Genomic DNA, 17,058 nt, shown 5'->3' on the forward strand with positions numbered 1-17,058 from the left:
GTATATTGCCATTGAATTTCTCTGGCTTTGCTTATCTCCTGCAAGCTGGTACATGACCACAGATAATCTCTTAAGAGTTCATCATTAACTAGAGGTTTATGCCAACTCTGTAAATGCCTCATAATTAGGTGCATGTTTTCTGGTGTCCTACAAATATGGCTATTAATTTTTGTGACTCTAGGATTATTACTTATCTTTCACTTTCTTCTTGTGACCAATTAATTGTCTTCTACACAATCGATCCTATCATATGAACCATATGTCTGCAAAAGAATATTAGTGGCATTATGAAAGTATTCATGTAAATGAGCAAATACAATCATTTCTCTCATCATACCACCTACCATCTCCCCCTCCCAAGTAATATCTCCTTCTTATGCTGGCTTTCATCATTTATTATGGGAGAGGGGAGCATGCCAATAAAAGGGAACAGATATCCAAATAAAGTATAGGCTCAAAGGGACCAGAAAGATAGTACAAAGGATAGATTGCTTACCTTCTATATGGCCAAAGAAGGTTCAATCCCCAGCACCCCATGTGGTCCCTTGAGCCCTACTAGGAATGATCTCTAAGCAGAGAATCAGGAAGGGGTACAACTAGGTGTGGCCCAAAAACACACAAAAACTTAGACTTAGAAATTACTTTCAGGCCACTGGAAATGTTTTTTGAAGTATCACTCTAAGATAGAATGCTAAAGAATTAGACATAGCTTTTAAAGGCTAGAAAGTTCCAATGTGAAATTTGGGAAATGGTATAAAGTTGACTGTAAGATAGCTCTCAAACAATGGAAGAAAAAGTCAAAAGACTGTTTCTCTGCAACTTGTCTTGAGCCTCTGCTCCAAGTTCTGGGCTGGGGTGCAGAGGTACTCTGATAATTGAGACCTATTGGTCTTCAAAGGTATCGTGCTCTTGCTGGGAACTCAACCATGTGATTAGAGCCTTACAATTTGGTTTGAAGATGACACCATTGGATCAATTCATTTTGACTCAGGATATAGGGAAGTATTCAAGGTAGATGTGATCTTTCAGTTGGATTTTGAAGAATGAGCAGGAGTTCAGATGCATGAGTTGCAATTCAAGTCATTTTCACGCAGAAAACAATGAATTGTCTGTGTGAAGGCAAAAAGGTTGCATTTACGGCCTTGCAATGACTATCTTTTTGATTGTTTGTTTGTTTTTGGCTCATGTCTGGTGGTGCGTAGGAGTGATTCCTGGTGATGCTCAAGGGACCATATGTTTATGCCAGGCATCAAATAAGGGTGAGCCATTTTTAGGGCAAGTGCCCTAAAGTGGTATTTATCCGGCCCACACCTATGATTTGCTAGTGTGGACATGCATGTATGTGATCTGGAGATGAACAGAGTTGAGGGTGCTGACTCTGATGGAGGGTTCTGGGGCAGACTTGAGATCCTACATGGCTGACACTCTCCTAGGCATTATATGTGTATCATGCTTGTGTAAAAAGATGCAGTGATGAAGATTGTTATCTGCTTCCCCTGGATGTGCTATATACTTCAACCAAAGAGGCCACTAAATGGGGACCACTACGTCAACTTTTTTTGTTTGTTTTTTGGGTCACACCTGGCAGCGTTCAGGGGCTACTCCTGGCTCTAAGCTCAGAAATAGCTCCTGGCAGGCTCGGGGGACCATATGGGATGCTGGGATTTGAACCACCCTCCTTCTGCATTCAAGGCAAACACCCTGCCTCCATGCTATCTCTCCGGCTGTGCACTCAGGAATTACTCTTGGCAGTGCCTCAGGGGGTCATATTGGATGCCACTAAGTCATCTTTTGTTACATTGCTTTTTGATGGTGTTTGGAATCACAAGCAAGACCTCACACATGCAAGACAAATGTTCCACAGTGGGCTATTTCCCAGTTCCTCTTATTTTTATTTGTCAAAACTGAGTGAGTCAAAAGCATTAGAAACCTTTCTTTTTGGACACTGCGGCTTTGGGACACAGATTTTGCCATGTCCAACAAGGTAACCAATCCGGAGGTCACAAATTCAGGGAACAGAAGATTAAGCTTTTAGGGGGAGGTATGGGGCACCAGTGAGCCCCTCAACCTGGGGTCCAAGGTAGCGGAAAGGAGAGCAAGGTACATCAGATTTGAACAAGTTTAAAACTGATTAGGAAGAAGACAGATGCCAAGAGACCATTTTTGGTTAGTTGCACAATGCTTTGTGGGTGGTCTAGTTTCAGTGTAAAAATAGCTGCCTTGATCAGACCCAAGATTATGTTCTTTGAAAACCTCATTTTGGGGGCCAGAGCTATTGTAGAGTACACTTGCCTTGCATGTGGCCAACCCAGCTTCGATTCCTGGCATCCAATATGACCCCCTGAGGGACTGCCAAGAGTAATTCCTGAGTGCACAGCCAGGAGTAACCCTTGAGTATTACCATGTGTGATCCAAACACCCCCTCAAAAAAAAAGAAAACCTTTTCAATTGTTTTACTAATATTTATATATTATTTTTCACTAATTTAAATAATTTAATATTAGTAAAATTAACGTTTACTCATAATTACATATTTTTGTTTTGGGCTACACATACCTGCATTCAGGGCTTACTCCTAACTTGGTACTCAGGGGTCATTCCTCACTGTGCTAGATGAATTTAAGGTTCCAAGGATCTACTCTTCTGTATGCAGAGCTTGTACCCAACCCATAGAGCTCTCTCTCCAGCCCCTCCATTTTATTTTGGGATTGAACATTTTCTTTTCTTTTTTATAGTATTGGGGAGTCAAATTCAGAACCTTACACATGCTTTTGCTACTGAGCCCCTCTTAAAAATAAAACAACTAGAGGCCGGGAAGGTGGCGCTAGAGGTAAGGTGTCTGCCTTACAAGCGCTAGCATAGGACGGACCGCGGTTCGATCCCCCGGCGTCCCATATGGTCTCCCCAAGCCAGGGGTGATTTCTGAGCTCATAGCCAGGAGTAACCCCTGAGCATCAAACGGGTGTGGCCCAAAAACCAAAAAAAACAAAACAAAACAAAACAAAAAAAAACAAAAAAACAAAAAAACAAAAACAAACAACTAGTAACACAATTGGGCCAGCGTGACAGTGCTCAACCAGAATCGGCTGCATTCTGGAGGCCCACACTCAGTCCCTGGTGCTATTTTTGGTCCTCCAAGCACCAGCAGGAGTGCCCCAAGCACCTGTAGGTAGGAACTACCACTCGTGCCCCTCTGAATCGTCATCCCTCACTTTGATGGCTATCTTTCCCCCTTACTAAAATAACATTACATCATATAACTTCATCATTAAAAGTTAATTGCACTATTAAAAGTCATCATGTGTATCTACTATGTTAAGTTCACTACTAAAAGTCTATAATTTTATCCTTCAGATAAAATTGACCCCTGTTTTTGGGGGAAGGGGTTGGGCCACACCTGACCTGATGGCGCTCAGGGGTTATTCATGCCCCTACACTCAGAAATCACTCTTGCCAGACTTGGGGGACCATATAGGATGCCAGAGATTGAATCCAGTTCAGCCAAATGCAAGGCAAACACCCTACCCCTGTACTATGGTGGTTCCAGCCCCAATCCCCACCTTTTTGTTGGTTTGCTTTTTGATTTTTTTGTTTGTTTTGTTTTGGTTTTGGGTCACACCTGGCAGTGCTCAGGGGTTACTCCTGGCTCTATGTTCAGAAATTGCTCCTGGCAGGCTCAGGGGATCATATGGGATGCTGGAATTCGAAACACCGACCTTCTGCATGCAAGGCAAACACCTTACCTCCATGCTATCTTTCTGGCCCCTGCTTGTTTTTTTGAACCACATCTAGCAGTGTTGGGAAAACCATACCCAGGGCCTCACTCATGCAAGATGAGTGCTCCACAACTGAGCTACAATCCCAGCCCATAAATTACCCCTTTTCCTCAGTTCACTCACTCCCTTCTTGCACTTCCCTTCTGTTGATCACTTAGTATTATAGTTGGAAATCTCATTTTCTTTAGCTTCTTAATTTATTTTGCCTATCTCTCTACCCCAGATCAGTGAAATCAAATGGCAGTTAGCACAATATATTTTTCTTTCTTTTTTTAATTTTCTTGATTTTATTTTTAAAAATTCTTTTATTTTGGGGTCGGAGAGATAGCATGAAGATAGGGCATTTGCCTTGCATGGAGAAGTATGGTGGTTCAAATCCCAGCATCCCATATGGTCCCTGGAGCCTGCCAGGAGTGATTTTTGAGCATAGAGCCAGGAATAACCTCTGAGCACTGCCGGGTGTGACCCCAAAACAAAACAAAAAACAAAACAACAACAAAAAATTCTTTTATTTTATTTAAACAGTGGTTTACAAAGTTCTTCATAATACATTTGTTTCTGGCACTCTATGTTCCAACACCAATCCCACCACCAGTGTGACCTTCCCTCCACCATTGTCTCTGATTTTCCCACCCACCTCCAAGCCTCAGCAAGCATAAATTTTACTTTATATTGCTTTATACAACTAAATGGTAATGGAATTATTGGGAAAAATTCAGCAAAAATTTGTGAATTTGTGAAAATTGTTAGATCTGACAATATGTTAAGTCACTGTCAGCTTCATTAAGCTGTTTTGTTGGTAGTTGAGTATTCAATGTTAGTGATTTTGTATGTTGGCCTTGGGAGACTTCTGTACTACTTTGACGTCTAATTTGGTGCATTCATACTAGGGTTCAGTATTGGAATTTTGGATGGGTCACCTGGCTGTGTATATGGCAAGAATTCCACCTGCTCCAATAATTCTAGGATCTGTGGAGCTGGGCTAATGAACTGACAGAAGACTGTGGGATGAGTTTGTGGCTGCCAGGATTCCTGGAAGTCAACAGTATTCTTCTTTTTTTAATCTCCTTTTTTTTTTTTTTTTTTAATCAGAGAAGTGACACTCACTTTTCACAGAAGTTTTTATTGTGCCAGACTTTCAGTGAGCAGAATTGGGCCAATGCCCTGGCCTCAATTTCCTTTATTCCCCATTTTCTACCCACTGCTACCCAACCTTCCTTGGGTTGCTGGTGCCAGCCGGTGGCTAACCTACATGACCAACAGAATCTAGAGTGGCCCACCTTTTGTGCCAAAACCCTTCCTGTGATCTCGAAATGAGATAATTGAGCCTGTGTTCACTTTCATCTTTATTTTATGCTGGTTGTGAAATGCACAGGGACTTCATAAGACTAATGAAAGAGGAGGGAAGATCAAGTGATTATTTTTTGATGGACAGGACGATTCTAGTCATGCATCCCTTTCTCCTTTTCCACCCTGAGGCCTTCACGCATGCAGAGGGACTGGAGTAACAATCACACTGTATCAGCATATGAAGAGTTGAACATACAGAGAGTATGGCACCTTTACCATCTTTGCATACCTGAACATCCTCTCCAAGACCACTGCAGAGACTAGATCATACAAAATCATGCTCGAAAGCAGGCAGACTTGTGGGCTTGTTGGAGAGAACTATAATCTCTAAGGGATAAGGCTGAGGAGACTGAGAAAGAGAAAGAACATTGTGATGGCAGGATTATGCAGGTCATGAAATATTAAAGAGCCACATTTTAAAGTTAAAATTATTTTTAATAAAATAAAATAAAAATGAAAAAAAAAAAAGCCTTTTTAAAGTTTCTTCCACCAGAATCCAAAGACAGTGCTGTCAGCATGCAGGTGGGTCTCCGGGCAGGGCATGTTGGAAGCACACTGGAGTCCACTGAGTCAGAGCACTTTTGAGGATGATTCTGGGATGAGTTATAGGTAGGGCTTGAGTCAGCTGTCCACATGCGACAAAGCCATTCTTGCCAGTTGTGGAGGTCTTAGTCCCTAGGATAACAAGCCCTGCTTTCACTTACCATGTCTCCCACAAAGAGCTATTGGCAAAGCTCAGAAAGGGAAAGGGATCCAGGAAAAGAAAACACAATGGACAAATTACAATTTTATATAATGGGTGGACCTTGGAATGCTCAGGGGACCATATGTAATGCAGAGGATTAAACTTGGGCTGGCTGCATGCATGAGGAGAAAACCTTCTCTGTTATACTCTCTTTCTCTCTCTCCAGCCCCTTCGTATTTAGTTCTTAAAAATGATTCTTCAACATTTCTTGAATGCCCTTTTGAAAGGTCCACTTTTTCATTTTTTATTTTTATAGTGTTAGACAAAAGAGTTGTACAAGTCCCAATTCCCACTTGCCCTACGCCTAGCTGTAACCCAGATCTAACCTCGAACAGAGCAAGAGTACAATGTTCTAAATGGAGAAGACACTGACATTTGGTGCAATGTTTTAAACAGAACTACAGCCCATATTCAGATTTCATTCGTTTGTTTTTATACCAGTGTTCTTTTTTATGTTCTGGGAGCCCGTCCCAAATCCCACATTGCTCCTTGCTGTCCCATCGTCTGTCTCCTATGACTCAGCAGTTCTGAAGAGACCGGGCTAGTGACTTGTAGAATGCCCCTCATTTTGGGCTGCTCAGTGGTTTTCTAATGATTTGACTGGTAGGGCTCAGGGGAACAGATGTGGTGTTGTGGTGCCGCTCATCAATGGCAGCCCCTTAAATTGTCAGCCCCTGAGCCCTGCAGGAATGATACCTGAGTATCAGGAAGCCCTGCATATGGCTTGCCCCTCTCCCCAATTGAAACTAATGAAGTTTTCAGTTTTCCAAGGTGAAGTTTTCACTTTGTCAGAGCCGTATTAATCCTTCTCCCTCCCTCCTCTCTTCCCTTTTCCTTTTTATTCCTTTTCTTTTTGAATATGGTGAGAATAATGTACTTTATTTTTTATTTTTGGGCCACACCTGGCAGCACTCAGGGATTACTCCTGGCTCTGCACTCAGAAATCGCTCTTGGCAGGCTTGGGGATCCCATAGGATGCCGGGAATCAAACCCAGGTCCATCCTGGTCAGCCACTTGCAAGGCAAACGTCCTACCGCTGCGCAATTGCTCCGGCACTTATTTTCTGATTGTAAGCATCTTTGGCGGTTTCACTCCTCCAATGAAAATGTAGTGGTGCTTCCTACGAATCATATACCAGGATTACAGCAGCAAGCAAAATCCCTGCCCATGCATAGCTGAGTACTAGCAGAAGGATGAGACAATAAAGTCAAGAAGTTAAGTAATATGCCAAGAAGTGAGAAGTGTGGACAAAACTAAATCACAAAGTGAGTGCAACATCCAGTAGACAGTAAGCAAGATTTTCATGGGGGTGGGCAGGTAAAGCTTTGCTGAGGGGATATTTGAGTATAATGGGAGAGCGGGGCAGAGTTGGGGGTATTTGAACATGCCTGCAGGTCTGATACTGCGCTGTGGCATCTCTTAAGTGTGTGATTATTTGCATCCGCTCTTTTTAGTATTACCACTCTATAGCGTTTGACCTTGTTACAACAATGTGTGAGCTCTTTTAGGTAACTTCTAAAATCATTTTATGTGTCTTTGTTAGCCTTAAATGATTTTATAATTTTCCTTAGGATTCTTTTAAGAACTGCTTTTTAATTGCTTGCCTTTTCCCGTTTTGGGGGTTGTTTTCTTTTTTTTTTTTTTTTGTTTGTTTGTTTTTTTGGGCCACACCCGGTAACGCTCAGGGGTTACTCCTGGCTATGCGCTCAGAAGTCGCTCCTGGCTTGGGGGACCATTTGGGACACCGGGGGATCGAACCGCGGTCCGTCCAAGGCTAGCGCAGGCAAGGCAGGCACCTTACCTCTTGCGCCACCTCCCGGCCCGTTTTCATTTTTTGACTTAACAAATAAAACCTTTGGTCCAAGCCCTGGGAATGATTCTGTTCTACATTTAGAGTTTCCCTTTTAAAGGTTTTTATTTCCCCTTGATGTTTTATTACTGAGACATCTAAAATGTATGGTTTGAAGTGATGGCCTGAATGACTCAATTGCCAACTAATTATCTTAACACCATTTATTAATCAATTTATAAGGAATCTTTCACTATATGTTTTCTCTTAAGCATTATAGAAACTATTAAAGATTAATATTTTTAAAAACAATTTTAATGATAGATATGGTCCAGATTATATTTTTTCATTTGTGTGTGGCGGGGGAGGGTTTGGGTTACGATTAGCAGTTCTTAGGGGCAATTCCTGGCTCTCTGCTCAAGAGTGACCCCTAGCAGTGCTCAGTTGATCAAATCAGGATCACCTACATCCATGGCAAATGCCTTATTCCCTGTACTACTTTCCAGTCTCGGTCATATAATATTCTGCCTTTTCAGAATTTGCGGTGCTCTGCTCTATTTTTTTGGTTGAAAGTAGCTCTTGAAAATGGGTAGATTTTTTTTTTATCAACTTCCTGCAGTTGTCAGGAAAAATGAAGTCATAAAATTTTTCTGCACATACATGGACACGGAAACTATTATGCTGAGTGAGTCAGAGGGAGAGATAGACACAGAATAGTCTCACTCATCTGTGGGATTTAAGAAAAATAAAATACAGTATTGTAATAATGCCCAGCTCATGACATGAAGCTTACCACAAAGAGTGGTGAGTGAAGTTAGAGAAATATTCACATTGACAACTATCATGACAATGGTAGTGAGTGAAACAGAATGCCTGTCTCGAATACAGCCAGGGGGTGGGGGAGAAGGAAGATGGGGGGCATTGGTGGAAGGAAAATTTCACTGGTGAAGGGCAGTGCACATTCTATGACAAACCCAACTACAAACATTTCTGTTCACACAGTGCTTAAATTATTAAAAAATGTGAAATCATCTACAAATTAAAGTGATCATCTTAATATTGCCCTTCTCATTCATGGATATAGGACATCTGTCCATTTATTAAAATCTTTTCTAATTGTTCCATGCAGTGCTTCATGTTAATTAATAGCTCCTCCCAATGTGTGATCATTTGATTTTCTGCTGTCAGGATCTATACATCTTGCTCTTTCTGGATAAGGTTTTACACTGGTAGGATCATGGGCATCCTATTCTGCCAGCTGGGAGATTGAGCCAGTTCCTCTAAGACTGGTCTCTCAAAGTCTGGTTCCAAATCCACAGCTTCAGCAACCCTCGAGAACCTAGGACAAATGCAAATCTTTGGCCTGACCTGGTGTACTGGCCTGGGGCCCAGTCAATGTCTAACAAGCCATATTCACAAGATATTCACATTTGAGAAATTCTGTTGGAAACTAATGATTCTTCATCTCACTGCACTCAGCTTTTCAAAATGCCATTGCCAAGCCATAAAGACAGTGCAATGCATAGGGTGCTGGCCTTGCATGTGGCCGCCTTGGGTTCGATTTCAGGCACCACATACAATTCCGAATGCTACCAGGAATGATCCCAGAGCATAGAGCCTGGAGTAAATCCTGGCATTACTGGGTATTCCCCCTCTACCTACCTACCAACCAAGCCACCCACCCAGCCACCCATCAACCAACCATAAATGGAACAAAACTGCCACGGACTTAAGCCTCTAATGAAATTGGTCAATTTTAAATTCTTCCCCTGGTGATTCTCCTACCTGGCCAGAACTGATAACCAATCAAGTTCAGATTGTAGGAATGAAGTGATGGAAGTCTAGTTGAACATAGCCCACCCAGTGATAGTTACTGGGCTAGTAGTCCTCAGAATCATTAGTGCTATCTGAGACTACAAAGGAACCTGGAGGCTGGGGGTCCTGTACTGGCTCATTCAGATTCTGGCTTTGGCTTTGAGGTTGCCAGATCATGTCCATCAGCACCATCAACAACCAGCTTTTTTTTTTTTTTTTGGCCTCACCCAGTGGCGCTTAGGGGTTACTCCTGGCTGTTACTTCTTTAAAATTTTTTATTTAGGGAACTGGAGCTATAGCACAGTGGGTAAGGCATTTGTCTGGCATGCAGTCTATCCGGGTTTGATTCCATATGGTCCCCAAGCCTGCCAGCAGTAATTTCTGAGTGCAGAGCCAGAAGTAGCCCCTGAGCACCTCCAAAAGTAGCCAAAAATCTCCCCCACAAACTTTTTAAATTTGGATTATTTAATCACTGTGATAGTTACAAAATTGTTCATGATTGAGCTTAATACAATGTCCAACACCCATCCCTTCACCAATGCACATTTCCTGCACTAATGTTCCTGTTTCTCTCCAACCCTCTTTCCTGCCTGACTCTATGGCACATTTTACTTCTTTTTCTCCCCCTTTTTATTCCTTTTAGACAGTGCTCAACAATATCATTACTGAAGGGTATCACTTTTATGTTTTTCCAGCACCCAGTCCTTGTCCAAAGTGATCATTTCCAACTCTCACCGTCATAGTGGTTTCTTTTCTGCCTTAACTGTACGCCCCTATATTTGTGGCAAGCTTCATACGCATGGACTGCTCCTCTTGGCCCTCATCTCTATTGTCTTGGGAATTATTACCATTTTTTTTTGGGTCACACCCAGCAGTGCTCAGGGGTTATTCTTGGCTCCACACTCAGAAATTGCTCCTGGCAGGCTCGGGGGACCATATGGGACACCGGGATTCAAACCAATGACCTGCATAAAAGGCAAACGCCTTACCTCCATGCTATTTCTCCGGCCCCCATTCTATTTCTTTTAAAATATCCCACTCATTTTGTGTATTCCTCTCCTTCTAATTTCACTCAGCATAATATTCTCCATGTCCATCCATGTATAAGCAGATTTCATTTTTTTTTAATAGCTGCATATTAGGAATCAATCCTTGCTAGGTTTGAGGGACCATACGGGGTGCTGAGGATCAACCTCAGTTGTTGTACTACTGTTCTGGCCCCAACATGGATTTCAAAGTACAATGGTCAGTGTACAGCACTCTTCCAAAGCTGACTTTGCTGATTTGATTTCAATGGTTTTGTTTCTGGACCACACTTGACAGAGCTCAGGGATTGCTCAAGGTCACTCCAGTGGTGCTGGGAGTTGGAGGAATGGTGGCGGGAAGCCTGAGGTCTGTGTGGTGCCTGGGATCAAACCTTGGTCAGCAGAATGTGAGGCAAACATCTATCCTCTGTACTAATGTCTTTGGCCCAGCTCTTCTAATTTGTAAAGAATTTATATGGAGCTTGCCAGGACTGACTTTGTAGGTCAGTCTCATGTATGACATACCAACTTTTAGATTCTACCTGTATCCTCTCCAATTTGTTTAGAATGTTGTTATTGGGGGCCCTTGTGATAGCACAGCAGTAGGGCATTTGCCTTGCATATGACCAACCCGGGATGGACCTGGTTTCAACCCCCAGCATCTCATGTGGTCCCCCGAACCTGTCAGGGTGCAATTTCTGAGTGTAGAGTCAGGAATAATCCGAGTGCCACCAGATGTGGCCCACCCCCCAAAAGAATGTTGCTTTTAATTCCAAATTCATTTTATTAACTAGTAATTTTGTGGTTCTTTTTTTAGCAGGGAGAGGGTTGGGGTCACACTTGAGTGTGCTCAGGGGATCATGTGTAGTGCTGGAGATCAAACCTGGGCCATTCATATACAAGGCAAGCACCTTACCCACTATTATTTCTCCTTCCTAGCTGTTGAGCTCCACAGTCCTACTGAGAAAATAGATATCTTGTACTAAATATCAATTTAAATTGCCAGTAAGCTCAAGACTCCTATACTATAGAAAGTGTTCCATAAATGAACAAATCTCGGAAACAGGTTTATTAGGTAAAGTGTAAAAGGCCTTGGAGTCTGCATTGATTTAACCCTCGTTTTCTCTTTAGTATGGAATTTAGATTTAAGTTAGAAATGGCATTTGGTTCCTCGGCTCTCCTCACAAGTCTCACGATCCCTCTCTTGCTCTTAATGCCATTTAAAAACCTATCACTATTCTAAATTCAGCATTAGTATCTTATTGGCTTTCCATTTATGTCACTATCCAGGTTTTTTTTTTTTTTTTTTTTTTTTTTTACTATGTTTCACTGTTTTATCTAAGTTTTCTTGAATGCATCATGGTTGGTTTTACTATTTTGATCTCAAATTTTTTTTGGGGGGGGGCGGGTCACACCTGGCAGCGCTCCTGGCTCTTTGCTCAGAAATCACTCCTGGCAGGCTCAGAGGACCATATAGGATACAGGGATTCAAACCATCCTGTCCTGGATCAGCTGCTTGTAAGGCAAATGCCCTACCACTGTGCTATCTCTCCAGTCCTTTTCAATTATTTTTTTTAAAGAAAAAACAAAAAAAAATTTTTTTTGGCTTTTGGGACCACATGGGGTGGCACTCAAGGAGCTAATTGCTACTGGCAGGTAGGTTTGGGGAATTATATAAGATACCGGGGACCAAATCCAGGTTGGTCCCTGGTCGGCTACGTGCAAGGCAAATGCTGTGCTATGATTCCGTACCCAAAAGAAATCTTTTCTTTTGGACTTGAAGAACTGCTTAAGAAAAAGGACCTCAAAGATAAGGCCTGGTGAAGTACTTTTCTTCTGTCTATTGCTCTTGAAGTTTGTATTTCTGCTTCTAAATCACTGAAGTTAGTCACTGAGTTTTGGGAAAATGCATGTGGTAAGAGAAAAAAAAAAGTAAAGTGGGTGGAAGTTTAAAATTTTTACTTACTTTTATGTTTTACAGGTAGAAGCATTGTTTATATGCTTGTTTATGTAAGTATCCATGTACATGTAAACATTACGCCTTAAAAAATGAATTTCTGGAACCCATGATCATATAAATACTAACATACTTCTTAGGGACAGAGAAAATACAGTGGATAAGACACTTGCCCTGCAAGCAGATGACCTGAGTTGATCCCTGTACTAATTGATACCTAGACCACTTCTAGGCGTGATCCTTGAGCAGTCAGGAGTAAGCAATGAGCACTACTGGGTATGACTCCAAAAAAAAACAAAAATGAAATTATTCTCCCATTTACCACCTAAACCTATTATGCTGCATGTAAATGCAGAAAAATGTCTTAGTAACTATTTTCTAACACTCCCTTGGGAACAAATCTAGTAGTAAGAGTTCTGTTTATTTTCGGGGATGGTGGTAAGGAAAGCAGTTTATTTTGGGGCTACACCTCATAGTGCTCAAGGATCCTTGCAGTACTGGAGATTAAACCTGGGTCTTCCATAGCATGTGCTCTGACACTGCTATTAGGGGGTCGGAGCGATAGCACAGCAGTAGGGTGTTTGCCTTGCACGTGACTGACCCAGGATGGACCTGGGTTCAATGCCCAGCATCTCATGTGGTCCCCGAGCCTGTCAGGTACAATTTCTGAATGAAGAGTCAGGAATAACCCGAGCACCAACAGGTGTGCTCCCCACAAAAGAATGTTGCTTTTAATTCCAAATTCATTGTATCAACTAGTAATTTTGTGGTTCTTTTTAGTGGGGAGGGAGTTGGGGCCACACTTGAGTGTGCTCAGGGAATCATGTGCAGTGCTGGAGATCAAACCTGGGCCATTCATATACAAGGCAAGCACCTTGGATTGAACCAAGGTAGAGAGATTTAGATTTAAACTAGTGAGTGGATCACCACGACATCCCAGAATGTACAATTTCAGTCCAGTCTACCAGAAAAAAGCACACAAAACCCTGAATACTGGAGGGAAAACAAAGAATTTAAACCTTGACCAAAGATTCCTAGCTGATCCTTGACTAAATTCCTGGTTACTTTAACCCTGGAGTTTAAGATATCTATCTCTGGGCCAGAGAGATAATGGCTTACCTTGCATGTTGCTGACCCAGGTTCAAGCTTAGCACTGCCAGGCGTGATTCCTGATGGAGCTCAGAGCACCCAAACCCAAAAATAAGCAAATAAATAAAAGAAAATGCAATAAAAAAAACTTTTGGGAATCCCACCCCCCTCCTTGCAGTAGTGTCTCAGCCATTGGTGACTGGAATTTGGGAACGTGCCTTCCAAGGACAGCCTGGCCACTTGATCCACCTTTAGTACTAGTCTGTTTTCACTTCTGGGAACAAGATTATTTATGATTGTATAGCTCTGCAAGGTGCCTCCAACATCTTCCTCTCCCAGCCTGTCTTCTACCCAACTCTTATTTCAAGGCTCAGCTTAAATATATATAAACATAATCAAGGTAGCTCAGAGACCACCTAGTAAGTCTGGGTCTCTTGTTTCTCTCTGACAAATCCATTGGCTCATCTACACTCTCACAGAAGTCAAGGTTTCTCCTTCATAGAATTTAAAGCAATTGTATAATAAGACTCTCCCCTATGAGACGGAAGATTCTATGAGGAATCTTGCTAACTACAATTATTGCCAGGACCAAGGTCTTAAGTGCTGTGTGGTCAGGAACAGCACCTCATGCCACAAATCTGTGATTAGTACTTGTCAAAGGAGTAGGTGGAGAGGCACTTAAAGTTTGTGAGCTTGGTGGTGAGACAGTGGATGACGAGGAAGGGAGATGAAGGCGTTTGGCGCCAGGGAGTGGGGAGACAAAACAGAAGTTCTAGCAGACTCCAGGAAACTCATTTAACGACTGACCCATCTTTCCTCTCCCAACATCCTGCCCCATCCCCAAGGTATAGGTAAATAATGATTGATGTGCTTGGTTCTTTAGAGACTGAGATCATCAACCTCCAATGGCAAAAACAAGGCCCAAATAATCTCGCAGGATTCGACTGTGTCCAAGAAACCAGTTTTAGTTGGCCCAGAATGGCTGTCACCATGAGGAGATGGCTCTTCTACATCTTTGACTCAGGAAGCTGATGCTGCCTCCGACCCAGAGATACTGGACCGGCTTTCGCTTCTGGCAGCCCAGCTCTATTTCTTTTTGGAGGCTCGTTTTCCTTCTCCCTTTCTCGGTTTCCCTTTTCCACGTAGCTTCTTTAGTCGTAGCTGTTCATCTTTAAAGTCCTGGTGCTCATCTCTGAATAAAGGAAGAAGTGAGAATTAAAGCTGACCCATCTTGCATCAGTCCCTTGACTTCTCCACTGAGCAGGATGGGGTTTCCCAACATACCAGTGGAGTCAGAGTTTGATTCTGGGCTGGGGAAAGACACTCCCTATGTGGGAATGAAGGATGGAGCCCCAAACCTCATAAACACAGCTCAAAACAGTTCATTTCCAAGTCAGGGTCCCCAGACAGAGGCAGTTACACTCCAAAATCAACCAAGAGTATGACCCAGCATTACTGAATACCCCAGAAATCCCTGTAACATCAAGACAAAGCCCAGAGAGGGGCAGAAAATAGGAATCCAGAAGCATCCATCACAAGTTGCCTGAGAGTCCACACAAAGTTCAGTGTGGCAGGGACCCAGGTACTAAAGGAGTCTGTGTTCCTTAAAGTCTGTGGCCTGTTACCAGACACATGAAGAATGAGGCAACATCAGGATGTCCTGGGTTCAAACACCAGCTACACATCCAAATGCAGGGTGACCTTTCACCATGCCTATAATATGCCTCCCACCACAGTGCTTATGGAAGCGAGGGTGCTACCCCTGATGCTACTCAGCCTCACCTGGTAGTGCAGGCAGTTCTGTGCTGGGGACCACTGATGCAAAGCAGGGGGTGTGGATGGGGACTGAGGTGCTGGGGAGGAACTCAGGGTTTCCTCCCCTGCAGCAGCCCAGCTATTGGAGGACTTACCCGGACTGGGCCTGAGACTAATTTCCGAGACACAGAGGTGTGAAGCTTCACACAACAGGTGTGATCAGCGGATGGGCAAAGTGTGCAGTGCCAGGGTTCAAGCCAGTTGGCTGCATGTAAGCCACGAGCCTAAACTCTTGTGCCATTTTTCCAGTCAAATGGCTTATTCTCAACAGAGCAGCCAGAACAAAAATGTGTGGTCTTTTCAGGGCTCACATCAGGTGGTCATTAGGGTTTACTCTTGATTCTGCACTCAGGAAGGATCACTTCTGATAGGGCTCAGAGGACCATCTAGGGGGCTGGGAACTGAACCCCAGTGGCAAACATCTTATCCACTGCACTGTCTCTAGAGCCTGAAAAAAAGGGACAAGAGCCAGAGAGAGTACAGTGGGTAGGGCATTTGCCTTACACATGGCCGGTTAATCCCCGGCATCCCATTTGGTTCCTCATACATCACCAAAAGTTAATTCCTGAGTGCAGAGCCAGGAAGAAGCCCTGAGTACTGCTGGGTGTGTACCCCATTCTCCCCCAAGGAGGAAGAACTAACAGATGCCAGAGGAGTAAAACAGAAAGCAAGAACTCTCAGAGCAAAGACTAGGGTCCTATTCATTAGTCTGGAGGCCTTTCTACAGGCAGAAATTTCCACATCCCAGCAAGAACCCATGGCTCTGGCAGCAGGCCACTGGAAGGCTTTGCCTGTTTTCAGACTGCTTTCAGATTGACCAACTACTCAGCATCTTACAGTTCAGGACTGCATCAATGGCAGCCAGTTTCCAATCCCCCAAGTTACTTTTTCACACCAGATGCCTTATCTCCCTTGATTCTCATGTGCCCATTCTAGAGATTCTCCTGAAAGCAGTTTTCTTTCACACAGTCTTACTTCCCCAAAAGAAATCTTTGAAATTATCTGGCTATAACAATAAACAACAAAACAAAATAGAAATAGCAGTTCTTTACCTTTTCTATTAAAGAGCACAACAACAAAACCCCAACTCTAGTAAGGTATAGAGTTTTGGCAGAATCTCTGGATATATTTTTGGTTATTACCTGTAGAGGCCAAAAAACCGAAGCGTGCCCATGAGAGCAAAGTATGTATTGTGATTGGGGTACCAGTCATAAGTTTCCTTTCTCTTGGCCAAGGGCTGTTCACTGAACAACTTCACCACCTTCATGGACTTGGCATCTGTGGGCCTGGCAACCTCATTGAACAGTCGGGCACTCAGCCGGCTCATGCGCATGGCATATTCTGAGAGTGAAGACATTCTTGGGGCAACAGGGAGCAGCGACCCTATGAAAAATAGGAAGCCAAACAGGTTAGTGGAAGAAATCAAGGCTGGTGACAATCACTTAGGAATATGAAAAATAACAGGAGGCTGGAACGATAGTACAGTGGTAGGGCACTGATCTTGCACATGACCAACCCGATTTGAACCCTTGCATCCCATATGGTTCCCTGATCCCCACCAGGATTGATCCCTGTGCACAGGGCCAGGAATAAGCCCTGTGTGGCCCCCAAATGAAAACAAACAAAAATCTCCCACACCCTACTGCTTGTGCCACCACTCTGGTCCCAAAATTTATTGATAGTGAATAAATGGTAAG

The 17,058-nt window shown here is 43.1% G+C and overlaps 1 protein-coding gene across 1 annotated transcript; it reads right to left on the reverse strand.

Moving 5' to 3' along the window:
- Positions 1 to 14,592: 14,592 nt before the first annotated feature.
- Positions 14,593 to 16,740, reverse strand: MRPS33 (mitochondrial ribosomal protein S33). Its single transcript, XM_049775844.1, has 2 exons — positions 16,504 to 16,740; positions 14,593 to 14,738 (listed from the first exon to the last, which is right to left on the reverse strand). Exons 1-2 carry the CDS (start codon positions 16,716 to 16,718, stop codon positions 14,633 to 14,635), a joined length of 321 nt encoding a protein of 106 aa, XP_049631801.1. The 5' UTR covers positions 16,719 to 16,740; the 3' UTR covers positions 14,593 to 14,632.
- Between the last annotated feature and the right edge of the window lie 318 nt (positions 16,741 to 17,058).

Source organism: Suncus etruscus, chromosome 1, assembly GCF_024139225.1.
Source record: "Suncus etruscus isolate mSunEtr1 chromosome 1, mSunEtr1.pri.cur, whole genome shotgun sequence".
Taxonomy (NCBI): Eukaryota; Metazoa; Chordata; class Mammalia; order Eulipotyphla; family Soricidae; genus Suncus; species Suncus etruscus.

What these genes read in the sequence shown, in the direction of transcription:
- MRPS33 (XM_049775844.1), bottom strand. Translation starts at nt 16,718, where the DNA reads ATGTCTTCACTCTCAGAATATGCCATGCGCATGAGCCGGCTGAGTGCC. An exon ending in CGGTTTTTTGGCCTCTACAG is followed by an intron (nt 14,739 to 16,503) that starts GTAATAACCAAA and finishes TCCTTTATTCAG; the next exon opens with AGATGAGCACCAGGACTTTA.